Source organism: Carya illinoinensis, chromosome 2 (genome assembly GCF_018687715.1).
Source record: "Carya illinoinensis cultivar Pawnee chromosome 2, C.illinoinensisPawnee_v1, whole genome shotgun sequence".
Taxonomy (NCBI): domain Eukaryota; kingdom Viridiplantae; phylum Streptophyta; class Magnoliopsida; order Fagales; family Juglandaceae; genus Carya; species Carya illinoinensis.
The window spans coordinates 27,959,345-27,972,514 of NC_056753.1; the positions used below are offsets into that span (position 1 = coordinate 27,959,345).

The 13,170-nt window shown below is 34.1% G+C and overlaps 3 protein-coding genes across 4 annotated transcripts; 2 read left to right on the plus strand and 1 right to left on the minus strand.

Moving 5' to 3' along the window:
* The first annotated feature begins 485 nt into the window (after positions 1 to 485).
* On the plus strand, positions 486 to 3,419 carry LOC122300643 (60S ribosomal protein L23). Its single transcript, XM_043111454.1, has 4 exons — positions 486 to 640; positions 1,575 to 1,859; positions 2,931 to 2,972; positions 3,155 to 3,419. Exons 1-4 carry the CDS (start codon positions 628 to 630, stop codon positions 3,235 to 3,237), a joined length of 423 nt encoding a protein of 140 aa, XP_042967388.1. The 5' UTR covers positions 486 to 627; the 3' UTR covers positions 3,238 to 3,419.
* A 2,705-nt stretch (positions 3,420 to 6,124) lies between these two features.
* LOC122300644 (eukaryotic translation initiation factor-like) lies at positions 6,125 to 11,207 on the plus strand. 2 transcript variants are annotated; one of them, XR_006240053.1, is made up of 6 exons: positions 6,125 to 6,451; positions 9,217 to 9,385; positions 9,518 to 9,643; positions 10,316 to 10,419; positions 10,697 to 10,762; positions 10,853 to 11,207. XR_006240053.1 is itself a non-coding variant. In XM_043111455.1 (5 exons), exons 1-5 carry the CDS (start codon positions 6,246 to 6,248, stop codon positions 10,898 to 10,900), a joined length of 615 nt encoding a protein of 204 aa, XP_042967389.1. In that variant the 5' UTR covers positions 6,126 to 6,245; the 3' UTR covers positions 10,901 to 11,207. The 2 variants fall into 2 exon arrangements, 1 of the variants encoding a protein (XP_042967389.1); XM_043111455.1 differs by lacking the exon at positions 10,316 to 10,419 and having other exon boundaries at positions 6,126 to 6,451.
* Positions 11,208 to 11,769: 562 nt separating this feature from the next.
* LOC122300646 (protein PROTON GRADIENT REGULATION 5, chloroplastic-like) lies at positions 11,770 to 12,835 on the minus strand. Its single transcript, XM_043111456.1, has 2 exons — positions 12,349 to 12,835; positions 11,770 to 12,167 (listed from the first exon to the last, which is right to left on the minus strand). Exons 1-2 carry the CDS (start codon positions 12,601 to 12,603, stop codon positions 12,063 to 12,065), a joined length of 360 nt encoding a protein of 119 aa, XP_042967390.1. The 5' UTR covers positions 12,604 to 12,835; the 3' UTR covers positions 11,770 to 12,062.
* Positions 12,836 to 13,170: the final 335 nt, after the last annotated feature.

Here is a 13,170-nt window from a genome sequence, read left to right on the forward strand (position 1 = left end):
AACCAGTACGTAATTGATTTTGAAAAATACAAAATCGATGCATATCAGTTCGATACTAAAATTTGTCTAAAATTAGACCCGTTACGCCTATAGTTCTGGATTGAATGTTGTTGCTAGTAACTTTAATCTATCAACTAGAACGAACAAGTTAATGTAAAATTATAAACTGAAGTAACTTATAAAATATTAATCTACTTTATATAATAAAAAAGAGTTATTTTATGTATAGTCATTTTTATGTATTTATTATATATTATATTGATGTGATTATTTTATATTAATAAAAGTGACATAGTTAATTATATTAATAAAGCGTATAAAAAATACTGTACATTAAAATTTTAATAAAAAAATTTATTATCTAACCGATTCTAACATCTCGTGTCAAATCTAGTTAATTTAAAATTAATTTTTACAAAATAGTAACTTTCTATAGGAGTCCCTGAGCCCATTATTTGGTACCAATTCCGGTAGCCCACATCCCACTCAGCGAAACTGAGTGACAAAGATCATCATGGGGCGTTTTGGAATTTAACACTTGTTACATGACAAAAGCCCTAGACGGTCACCTATATAAACGACCCCAAAAACCCTAATCGCGTTCTCAGTCTCCTTCAGCGGGCCAAAATGTCGAAGCGAGGTGAGTACGCCGCTGTTCTCTGTGTTTCTTTTCGTACATCAATTACATTTCCAATTGTTTATCTGATTGATTGCCGAGAAAGCTTCATGGATAGGATGAGGGGGGATCCATTTTTTCTGCTGTTTTTTTTTTTTTTTTTTTCATGGCTCAATAAAATGATAGTTTGCAATTTACGTATTTGCATTTTTATTGATTTCTCGTGCTTTTTTTGGCTAATAACCTTCGGGACCTTAGAGTCCGGATTTCCTTTTATTTCCCTTGGCGATCCTGGGTACTGAACAAGGGGAAACGACAATATTATCATGTATGTTGACTAACTATGTGAGACGTTACAGATCACATTCTTTCTTGAGGAGGCCTAATAAAACTAATTCAAGCCAACATTTTTATGTTGCCTTTGTCATTTCATTTTCTTGTTCTCTCGGCGGCCAAACAGATTCTAGTTGAAATTGTTTTGTCTTGTTTGGATAATGTCGTGGATGATTTGGATCACTAGTCTTGTGGGATCTATTTGGTTGCGGAGAAACTGTAGGACCTTTTCTTTGCCTTTATTCTCCTGTCTTGCATACAAGGGTAACTCAAGCTACGTACACGAATTGAGTTTACAGCATATCTCAAGCCCGAGCTTTGACTAGATGATGACTTTTATGTTGCCTTATTATTTAGTATTTTTTTAAGCTTTCTAGGCAGCGAAACAGATGGTTATTGAATTTTTTAATCTTACTGGATACGGTGGTGGAACATGGCGTGTGGGATCTGTTTGGCTGCAGAAAAATTGTAGAAAAAGAAAATGAAGTAGGCCGACTATAGGATTTTCATATTGATTTGTCGCAATAAAATGGAAAAGCATTTAAAAATCAAAGTAGGAATTTTCGTCTGTTATGAATTCAAATAGAATAGCACATAATGAATTGTTGGTGCATTACTGGTTTAGGACGTGGAGGATCAGCAGGTAACAAGTTCCGGATGTCACTGGGTCTACCAGTGGCAGCAACAGTAAACTGTGCTGATAACACCGGGGCAAAAAACTTGTATATTATCTCGGTGAAGGGAATCAAGGGTCGCCTGAACCGGTTGCCATCTGCTTGCGTTGGAGACATGGTGATGGCCACTGTGAAGAAAGGGAAGCCTGATCTCAGGAAGAAGGTTCTGCCTGCAGTTATTGTGAGGCAGCGTAAGCCGTGGCGCCGAAAGGATGGGGTCTTCATGTACTTTGAAGGTAATTGCTTTTGTTTTAGTTAGATTGTAATGTGGCCATATGCTTGTTAATCATTTTGCTGTTTCTAATATTAGCTATGACTTATTCTTGATTCAGCGCTTATTTGGCTGCTTGATAACTGGTTTATGAATGGTTTGCTTCCTGACCAACCACGTTGTTTAGCCCATTCCTAAGCATTGTTGGATACTGTCTCTGTTAACTTGCTTCAATATCATAATGAGTGCTAAAACCTAAGACCAGAGTGAAAGTTCTGACGTTAAATATAAGAAAAATTAAATATATTGTATTTGTGTATTTTTTTGTAAGATCTGTGCAAAATGTATCTTGTAATCTTGCCAGACATTAGTCAGGTATCTTCCTTAATATACCATGGTAGATACAGTTACGAGTCTGGAAAATTTATTGTGTCCATCGTTGCAGATCTTGCTGTACTTTTTGTGCATGCATCTGCTCCATTTGGGCCCGACATACAACTATAAGGCTTTAAGTTACAACTATTATTTACAATTCTAGTGCTCATTATGCATCAAGCCAAGTATCAATTGAACTAGTCTTGGCTCAAAGCCCTCCATGCATGTATGAGTTAAATGATTCTCTTCCACATCTTGGTCCCATGGTAGTAAACTTTCACCTTTTACATTCAAAATCGTGATCCCATAGTAGTGAACTTCGATCACTTACATTCAAAGTGTTGGTGACAAGGCATATGGCACAACATCCTTAAAAGGTCAAAGTTTATTACCATATGGGACCAAGTAGTGAACTTCGACCACTTACATTCAAAGTGTTATTGACAAGGCATATGGCACAACATCCTTAATGGAAAGTTGGCACAGGCATTCTTATTGGAGTTATATGTGGCATATAGAACACCTTCGTGTTTGATCTGTTAATCTAAATATATTATAATTTCATAGATAGTTCCTGGTTTCTTATCTTAACAGCGGGAGAAAATAGATAGGACATCATTCTACTTGTTTTGAATTGGTTTTTTGGGTGCTCAGATGTACGGTCTTATGTTTTTCTTATTACAATACAGTTTTTTCATTGAGATACTATTTTCTTTGGCAGATAATGCTGGTGTGATCGTGAATCCAAAGGGAGAAATGAAAGGTAATGGCTTTATCTCAGTAACTGACGAATTATCATTTATTTGTTGAATGTCCATGGCATGGTTTCTTTTTCTGGGTCGTTCATGTCAAATGTGTTGAATAATGTCTCATACATGGTCATCTGCTTTTTATTTTTGAGCTTAGTTTTAACTTGGTCCGACTGATTTTTGTTTTATGTTTTAGGGTCTGCAATTACTGGTCCTATTGGGAAGGAATGTGCTGATCTATGGCCGAGGATTGCAAGTGCAGCTAATGCCATCGTTTAAGAGAGTTCTATGTTATCTTTGTTTCTCCCTCCGTAATTTTAATCTCGATATTTTTATAGAAGCAGAGAGCTTTCCTAGACTGACTGGATTTTGTTATGAGGATATTTTGAGTATGGTGAAAACCGCATGGAGTCTATGTTTGGATTATGATATTATGATATTATTAGTTTGCCGAAATTTAACGCTGTGTTAAGGTGAGAGCATATTTCTTATGCTTGTTGTGCCCATTTCTCTTTAATTATTCCAACCCCATCCTCATAAAACTAGTTATATGCTCCTTGTACGCTGAAAAAGAAAACTAGATGTCTCATTCTCGTCCCTTGCGAGGACATGCATAGTCGCCCACTTCAGCCTTGTTGCAATCCTGTAAGCCGCTCTCCCAGGCCTTGTAAGAGTATTTCACAACAGCAAGCATTTTAAAAATGAGATTAGAGAAGAGGGTTCAATTGAATGTGATGATAACCATTCGAAGATGTCCAATGCAACTCGATTCCCCCATCAAATGTACCAGCATATTTTTTAGGAGAAATGCTTCATATATAAATTAAGGATGGTGCCAGCGGGCATACCGCTGAGCATACATGCATTTCAAAATTTTTCTTTCGTTTTTTTTTTCAATATATTTTTAATATTCTTAACCATTAAGAAAATAAATACACGACTCCACTATTGGTTACTTCTTTAACCATTAAGTAAAAAAAAAAAAAAAAATTAAAATTAAAATACTCAAAGAGGTAACTTTGAGAGGCTACATAGCCTAACACAAAAATAAGTATGTCATTTTGTGTTGTGTTAATTATAAGTTTTATTTTTATGAGATTTTTTATAGATAAATATTATTCAAATAATAATAAGAATACCTAATACTATTGAATTACAATAATAATAAATATAAAAGTAAATTTTAAATCCTATAAGATTCTTAAAATTTTTAGAAGTTGAAGAATTAAAATGTTAATATATATTACAAAAAATAAAATCAAAAGGCAAAAACACTCTTGGAGGTTGTGGAGGTGGATGCCTCATGAAGGCATTTTTTTTGTTATTTATGTATTTCGAAAATATTAATATATATTACAAAAAATAAAATCAAAAGGCAAAAACACTCTTGGAGGTCGTGGTGGTGGATGCCTCATGAAGGCATATATATAAATATATATATATATATATTTTTGGTTATATATGTATTTCGAAAATTTTGGAAATCAAATTTAAAACTATTTTATTATTCCTGATTTTTATTCTAATGATATGATTGTTACGTGTATTACTAGCCATGTCACACATTGTCGATAAAATATCTTGAAAATATAAAGATATATGACAGAACTTAACTAATAATTTTTTGAAATATAAAGATAAAAAATACAAAACAAGAAATAGAAAAAAAAAAAAGAAGAGAAATCATAATACTTTTACAAAAGAACAAAACTTTAGAGATTGTTCGAGTAAGATGGTCTCCCCCTCCAGATAATACGTTCAAGCTGAACTAGGACGCAGCAGTGGACAAAACAAAGTGCATAATTGGTATAGGGGTCATTGTAAGGGACCATAGAGGCCAAATGATTGCTGCTTTAAGGAAGAGTAGATCTCTGTATCCTGATCCTACTCTAGCTGAAGCTTGTGGTGCATACGAGGCTGCCAAATTTGGTCTACAGCTTGGCATCTCCCAGGTTGTTCTAGAGGGAGATCATTCACAGCAGGTGGTCAATGCACTTATTGTTAAATATTTTAATATGAATATTAATAATTAAATTTTTGATTTTTTAATGATCTATAATAATAAAATAATAATAAATAAATACATATATTTTTCTATTTATTTAATGAAGAAATTAATCTGATTATAAGAGAATGATTATCTTAACAACTTTACTTCCGAACATTTCTTGATAGTTAGAGGTACAATAATATTGTAGATGAGAATCTTTTAACCCCTTAATACTATTTATAGATTTACAACTATCATAAAATTTAGAGACTTTGTGTCTTATTATGATTGTATATAGATATATTCTAGTTCTACTATAACTCAAGAAATTAAGTGATAAGATTGAATTAATCTAAACCTATTAAATATGGATGTGTGAGACATAAAATTTAAATAAAATTCTTACACTTATGGCGGCCCAATTTCTAAACGTTTCTGCTATGGCTATGGCTATGGCAACTCAGGAAACAATGTCTCCCCCAATACTTGGCCTGTTAAGCATGTAAGACGTGAAGCCAACAAAGTGGCTCATGTTTTAGCTAGGAAGACCTTAATTGTATCAGACACCATTGTAGGCATTGAGGAATCTCCTCCATGTATTACTGATTTATTGAGTAATGAATGAATGAGCTTCAAGCTCCCTTCCAAAAAAAAAAAAAAAAATTTAGAGATTGAATATATAATTAAAATTTTTTTACACATTATTCTTATATTATACACTTATTTTGATTTTTTATCTTTTTATTTTTTTTCTTATTAAGTATGTGGTATAGAAATAATGAATAAAAGAACTTAATTAATTTAATAAAAATAAAAATAAAATAAAAAATATAATATATATATATATATATATATAAAATATGTGGTGTAAAAAGCTATACAGCGAAACTTTACAATTAATAGTAAAATTTTGAAATTATTTATTTTCTCAGCCAGGCTTATAGTCTTCATACCGAATTTAGCTACTCTTGCCGAATAATATAATATAGAGTTTTGTTATATATAAATATAGTTACGTATTAATCTGTATATTAATACTAATTCATTCATATTCAAAATTTAAATTAATATTATTTTTAATAAAATTTATTTTTTAATTAATCACGTTACGTTAATATACGCAGATTATCCTTCCAACTATATTTTTCCTATAATATAAGGCTCAAGCACGCTATCCCAGAAACCCAATCGGTATACAGACCTAAAATCAAGTCGAGTCCAACAACAAACTCTTAAGCAGTGTGTAGAAGACATTTTGGGTAGAGGCCGAGCGAGAGAGATAAATAGGAGAGGATAAATGGCGACCGACTTAGCGACCGACGTAGCGATGGCGGCACAGACGGAGGCTGTGACGTTGGAGGAGACGGTGACGAAACAGCCGCACAGGTTGGAGAGGAAGTGGACGTTCTGGTTCGACAACCAATCCAAGCCCAAGCAAGGCGCGGCCTGGGGCACCTCTCTCCGCAAACTCTACACCTTCGACACCGTCGAAGAGTTCTGGTGGTAGACATTCCAACTTCAACCTCTGTCTCTCTCTATCTCGCTCTCTAGCTTTGCATATGCCTTGATAAAACTTTGATCTTAATCTCCATATCGTGATTTATTATTGATTTGAGCTAATTCTCTTCGTTTTTTCCCGTTTGCTTGCTGAGAAAATTTGGTTGGAAAATTTGGTAAAAATGATCAAATGTTGAGTATTGTGATATGGGTTGATACGGTTTACATGGACTTAATAATATTTTGCCTCGAACAACCAAATAGTATTTTTTTTTTTTTTGACAACCAAATACATAAAATAGTTTTAGTTTACTCGAGGCTTTTCAATTTCTCAGTTCCCATTCAATGGAATTTATTCTTTTTTCGAAGTATTTATTTTCCCTCACATTTCTCTATATTGGTATGAATCACTTCTTGCTTCCTTTATGTGTACGTATGTATGTACAAAGATAATATCAAATCAGTTATCCTGATTTGATTTCATAATCATCAAATCAACTGATTTGGTTTTGATAATGATCAAATCGAGAGATTTGATTTTCATTATGACTATGATATTTACCTTATCGGAACTATGAAATTTGTCTATACATAGGGACCAATACTTTTTATTCAAACACAATTAAGAATAGAAAAGATGTAGCCCTCAAAATTTCTGCTGTCATTATCCTTCCCTCATTTTCTTCTTTCAATTTCTATTTTGTTTTGTATTTTCTATCATGGAGTTAGAGCTCTTGGCTTACGCTAGATTCGATCCTATGGATTATTTCTTTTAATGTTCTTTCACTAGCTTTACCTCTCAAATTCTTCATCACTGTTAAACTATGTTTTGTCTAAAATCAATGCATTTGAGATATCTCTATTAGCTGTGTGCCTTTTACTTTTTGGGTTTTGGTTGGTTGTGAGCATTGTTTGAAGCATCATGCCACCCATTTTTTGGATTTTTTATTTTTGTCCAGCCATATGAAGCCCATTGTTGGCTCAATCTTTCAGCCTATTGTTAGCCATTTGTTGGCTTTGGCAGGCTGTTGTCAACCCATTGTTGGCCATAGCTCTAGATTTGATATTCTAGATGCCATTCACTTCATCACCAACGTTACTTTCATAATCTCATTAGCGAACAATCAGCGGGTATGAAGACTATACTCAAATTTCAAAATCCTCCACCTTGAGTTTGAGGGAGATATTTGAGATAATATCAAATAAAAAATTGATTTGATTATTATTTGATATATTGAAGATAATATTAAATAAAGAATTTGATTTGATTTTATAATGATCGAATCAACTGATTTGATTTTTATAATTATCAAATCAAGATATTTGATTTTTATTATGATAAAGATATTTATCTTATCTCATCTCTATGTAATTTGTCTATTAATAGGGATCAATGCTTTATATTCAATTACATATGAAAATAACAAAGATGTAGCCATCAAAGTGCCTCTCTCCTTCTCTCTTCTTCATATTCTTTTTTATCTTATTTTATATTTTCTATCATGATAGAAAATATAAAATAAAATAGAAATTGAAAAAAGAAAATAAGTGAGAGAGAATGAGTTTGAATACAAAGTATTGATCCCTATTTATAGGGAAATTACATAGAGATGAGATAACCATAATGAAAGTCAAATCTCTAGATTTAATTACAAAGACCAAATTAGTTGGTTTGATATTATTTTCAACATCTCTCTCAAACTCAAGGTGAAGGATTTTGAAATCTTAAGTTTAAAATTTGAGTGTAGCTTTCATATCCGTTGATTGATTGCTGATGAGATTATGAAAATGACGTTGGTGATAAAGTGACTTGCATATAGAATATCAAATCTGGAGTTGTGATCAATAATTGGTTGTTAATGGGCCAAAGTCAACAAAGAGCTAATGCCAAAAGACTGATCCGACAATGGGCTACATATGACCTTGGTCAACTATAGGACCAAAATAAAAAAATTCAAAAATGGATTTGGGGCTTCAAACAATGCTTACAACATGCCAAAATCCAATGACATGAGCTCACATATAATAAAGATACTCCAAATGCATGAATTTAAGATGAAACATGGTTGAACGTCAATGAAAATTTTGTGAGAGGTAAAGGTAGCGGAATAACTTTAAAAGAAATATTATTTAGGATCAAGCCTAACATTAGCCAAGGGCTCTGATACCATGATAGAAAATATAATATAATGGAAAGGAGAAAAAAGGAGAGAGAGACTTTGAGGACTACATCTTTCCCATTCTCAAGTGTAATTGAATACAAAGCATTGGTCCCTATTTATAGGGATATTACATAAGGATGAGATAAGATAAATATCTTCATCATAAGCAAAATCAAATATCTTGATTTGATAATTATAAAAATCAAATAAGATTTAATAATTTTTTTTTGATAGGTATGTTTTAGATTTAATAATTATGAAATCAAATCAAATTCTTAATTTGATATCATCTTCTTCTTTTTGATATGTAATATCATCTTCAATATATCAGAATAATAATCAAATCAATAATTGATTTGATATTATCTCCAACATATATGTATATAGTATCATATTTCTTGAACACTGACTTATTAGAAAAAAAAAATTCTTGAACACTCAATAAAATTTTCCGTTCCCATGCTATTTAGTTTCTTGATTTTTATATTCATAGAAAGGAATTGATCACTATAATTTTTCTCCAGTAATAATTTTCCTATTTCTTGACCAAGTTAAAAGTTAAATACCTGATTCTCTTCTTTCAAGTTAAAGCTTCATCACTTTCTGCAGTTTGTATGATCAGATATTCAAGCCCAGCAAGTTCCCTGCAAATGCAGATTTTCACTTGTTCAAAGCTGGGACTGAACCTAAATGGGAAGATCCTGAGTGTGCTAATGGAGGAAAGTGGTCCATTCCCGCCAATAAAAAGGCTACCCTTGATAACATGTGGCTAGAAACTGTAATTATCTCCCTCTTCCAGTCATTTTCCTTTCGAAAGCTTAATTTGGAATTCATGGGTAACGGGTCATACTAGTATAGAAATGATGGGAATCATGGTAATTTATGGAGTTTTTTTAATCTTATTGGATAGTTGATGGCCTTGATTGGAGAGCAATTTGATGATGCTGATGAGATCTGTGGTGTGGTTGCTAGCGTGCGCCAGAGGCAGGACAAACTTGCGTTATGGACCAAGACAGCAGCAAATGAAGCTGCCCAGGTCTAGTTTCCTTTATATATATTGATTCCCAGAGTCGTTTTTCTATTGTTTTAGTTCTAGGAGGTCATTCCCTTCTCAATGAAATAGATGACCCATGAAGGGAACTTGTTTGAATCTTATCTGTCTTTGTTTTTGGGTACGGTGGGGTGGGGTTGATTGTGAGTCTGCATGTTTAAGGAACACCTTGGCACATATGAAGCTTGGTTATTATTTTTTTTCCTCTGAGCTGAAAGAGAGATTCATTCGGCAGATTTATGTTAGTTCTCTCTGTCTGTGTGTGTGTGTGTGAAGTTTCATTTTGCTGCCTGGTGTAACCCTGTGAGAGACTTGACGTGCATGACATGTTGCATTCATTTGTGAGTTTTATTTGCTGCCTTCTGATGATAATAGATTCGTAGTATTCTGTACAAAATCTGTATCAACACTTGAGTAGTACAGTCTTTATCCTGGCTCCCTGCTTTCTGCTTATGTTTAGTTTTTTCTGTCCTGGTTAAAATGTCTTTGTTTTACATGTTTAATTTTCCTGAAAAAATATAGTATGTATTTCATATAATTGTGTTTAAAAAAAGATTGTATTTATGGTGCTTAAGAAGCAGGACCATGTAATTATTAACTCTTTCTTGAAGGATGGTTTCAGCCTTGAGATCTCTGTTTGTTTCTTGTGGGTAGCAGGACAGTTCCTTTCTATCTCCCTGTAAATTGAGAATGAGTATTCTATATAACGTAATGGTTGCCTTACCCGTGCAAGACTAGATGGACACTGCACCTTCTTAAGAGTATGACTGTATTATGATCAAGCATTTCGCTCCCTATTTATTCTTTTTTTGTTTTGTATTTTGGCTACAAATCACACAAGACAGATATTTGTATATACATTTAAGTGTATCATATAGATTACATTTTGTTCCGGCAACTTGAATGTTTGCTCTAACAGAGTTTTCAGTTTTCTTTTCCTTTTTTGTTTTGTTGGGGGGGAGGGGGTTCCCTTCGCTCCAGTTTTCTCCTTAATTGTTCTATTCTTGAACCATAAAAACGAATGTTTATTATATGTAGATGAGCATTGGGAGGAAGTGGAGGGAGATCGTTGATGTCACTGATAAAATGACTTACAGCTTCCATGTAAGTTCTGTGCAGTGTTATTAAATTGTTAGCATGGATGCCTATTTATATTTAATCTATTGGTATCTCTGACTGGTTTGGTTATTGCAGGATGATTCTAAAAGGGAAAGATCGGCCAAAGCTCGATACAATCTGTGATTGTGCAATTAATTTGCTGTGCAATTTTCTTCTCTCAGTTGTGGGAGTGATGAAAGCCAATGAAATTGCTTTGATGTTATTTTTTTTTAGGATTGTTGGTATATACTACCCAAAGTGAGCTGTGTTTGAGGGTCGATATCCCATATGGTTTTTCATATATTGCTCCTTGTGATTACTATATTCACTACTGGCTGTTTTGTCATGCTAGAGCCGCAACTTGCGAACGATAATAGAAATTGCGTTTTGCTCTCTTCCTCCTATGATTGCAAAAAGGAAAACCAAGAGAAAAGCTGATAATTCCTTTCTAGATTTGATGTTGATCAGCATTTTTTATTCATAGCTGTCTTTGCTGCTTATGTTATGATATGGGAAGAAAGGATAAACTCTGGTATGGCTAACATTTAGATCCATGATGCCTAATCCCAATAGTGTGGGAAATGGAGAGATTCTCTTTATTGATGGATTAATAGTCTGTCAAGGTTCTCCTAATACTTCCGAATCCCCGATCTTGCCAATTATGTCACAAAGTCGTTAAATTCTAAATCATAGTTCATTCAAATCTTTGAAAACATCCCATAAAATGCTTCGTTTTAAAGAGGGCGGTATTCTAATTTTATTTTCCTTACAATGTTTTGCAAATGGTAGAAGTGGCAGCGGGTTGGCTGGCGTTAGCTTACAACCCATGTCCCTGCAGTGTTAAGCCTATGGATCTCACAGACTGGTTGGTATGACAAATTGTTTGATGGCTGGATTATGGACTTCAAAAGATGCAACTGCATTAGCTTTATCGATGGGAATCTGTAGTACAGAGTTTATGCTTCACCCCAAGATTTAAGATATTGAACATTCTAGTTCATAGATGCAAAAAAGGCCAGAAATGTATGCTGAATATATAGGGTATCAATTTCACTTGTTACATTTACTATAGACCTAAGCCCTAAAAATGTGATTATATCAGGTCTGATCCAATAGATGGTCAGTCTGCTCTGGGGGGTTAACCCTCCCACATTGCTGCCTCTATGGGATATTTTTATTCCGACTATCAAAGAAATAATAGTACTGCTAACTGCAAAGTGGAATACTTGAGGTGGTAATAGTAATACGTGCCAAATCTAAGGAACTATGATCTTAAACCATTCTTTTGGACTGAACAAAATCCATCTCATGCAAGGAATCCTAGTCGTTCTCCATTCTTCTTGGCCAGTCGGATGAGGCCTTGTCTTTGCTTTGCATCTGCTCCAATTGACTTGCAGAATTCAGTAATAACCTGAAATTGTGTTTTGAAAATCAAGAATAAGCAATAATAATGATATTGGGCATAGTAATAATCCAGCTGCCTTGTAGGACGTCCATAAAATCAGGAATAAAAAGAAAGGAGGAGACTGCTATAAAACATCCATGGCAGAAACTGTAAACAGCTCCCTAAATATGTGGAAGAGTGATGATACCTGCGAGTGCAAAGCAATTGCCTTTCCTCTAAACTGATTGAATCGCTTCTTGCCGATGATGTTACGAGTCACAACAACAATCGGCGCAAAGAGACCCTTTCCTTCATTGACGTTTTTCATCATGGGCAGCGCTCTCACAGGTTTCCCAACTCGAACATGGTTTGGCACTGACTTGGTTAGCATGGCATAATCTTCTCCATGGAAGGAGGAACACAAACTTCCCTTCAACCCAGTTGCAGATATCGAAGTAGCCATCGGAAAACACAAACACCAGCAGCAGATTCCCAAAGGTTATCTCCAAGAGAATTGGAGGCAGGCTCTTTTACCCTTGCTGGTTAGAACTAATAACTTGTGATAGATGTTTTAGATGGGTTTTTATTTGCTTGTGGAGGGGATGTTATTACGGTGTAATTTTGAGAGCCTTTGCTTTTTATTGTACGGCATGTGAGAGAGAGCCCAAGAAGTATTAGCAGCCACACATACTGGTTGGCTTGGAATCTAGTTTTGAACAAAACTATGACTTGTGTTGCTTATGGTCCCCATTTTATTGGAGATCTGAATCTAGAACTTTATAGGTTCTCTTTGGGCCCCGCCCCCCAGCTGCCACCCTTTTACAAGCCGTTCAAAATCAATTAGGAAGCATTTCGATGCTTAAATATACAGCAAGAAAACGTATAACAATTTTTTTTTTTTTTGAAAATATTGGGCGATGCAAAATGGGGGACGACTTCAATATTTCTACCTTGACTGTTGCAATTAATGAGTTAGGTAGCCATTGCAAAGATTCATTTCACATTCCTAGTTCCTACCACTTGCATGTGA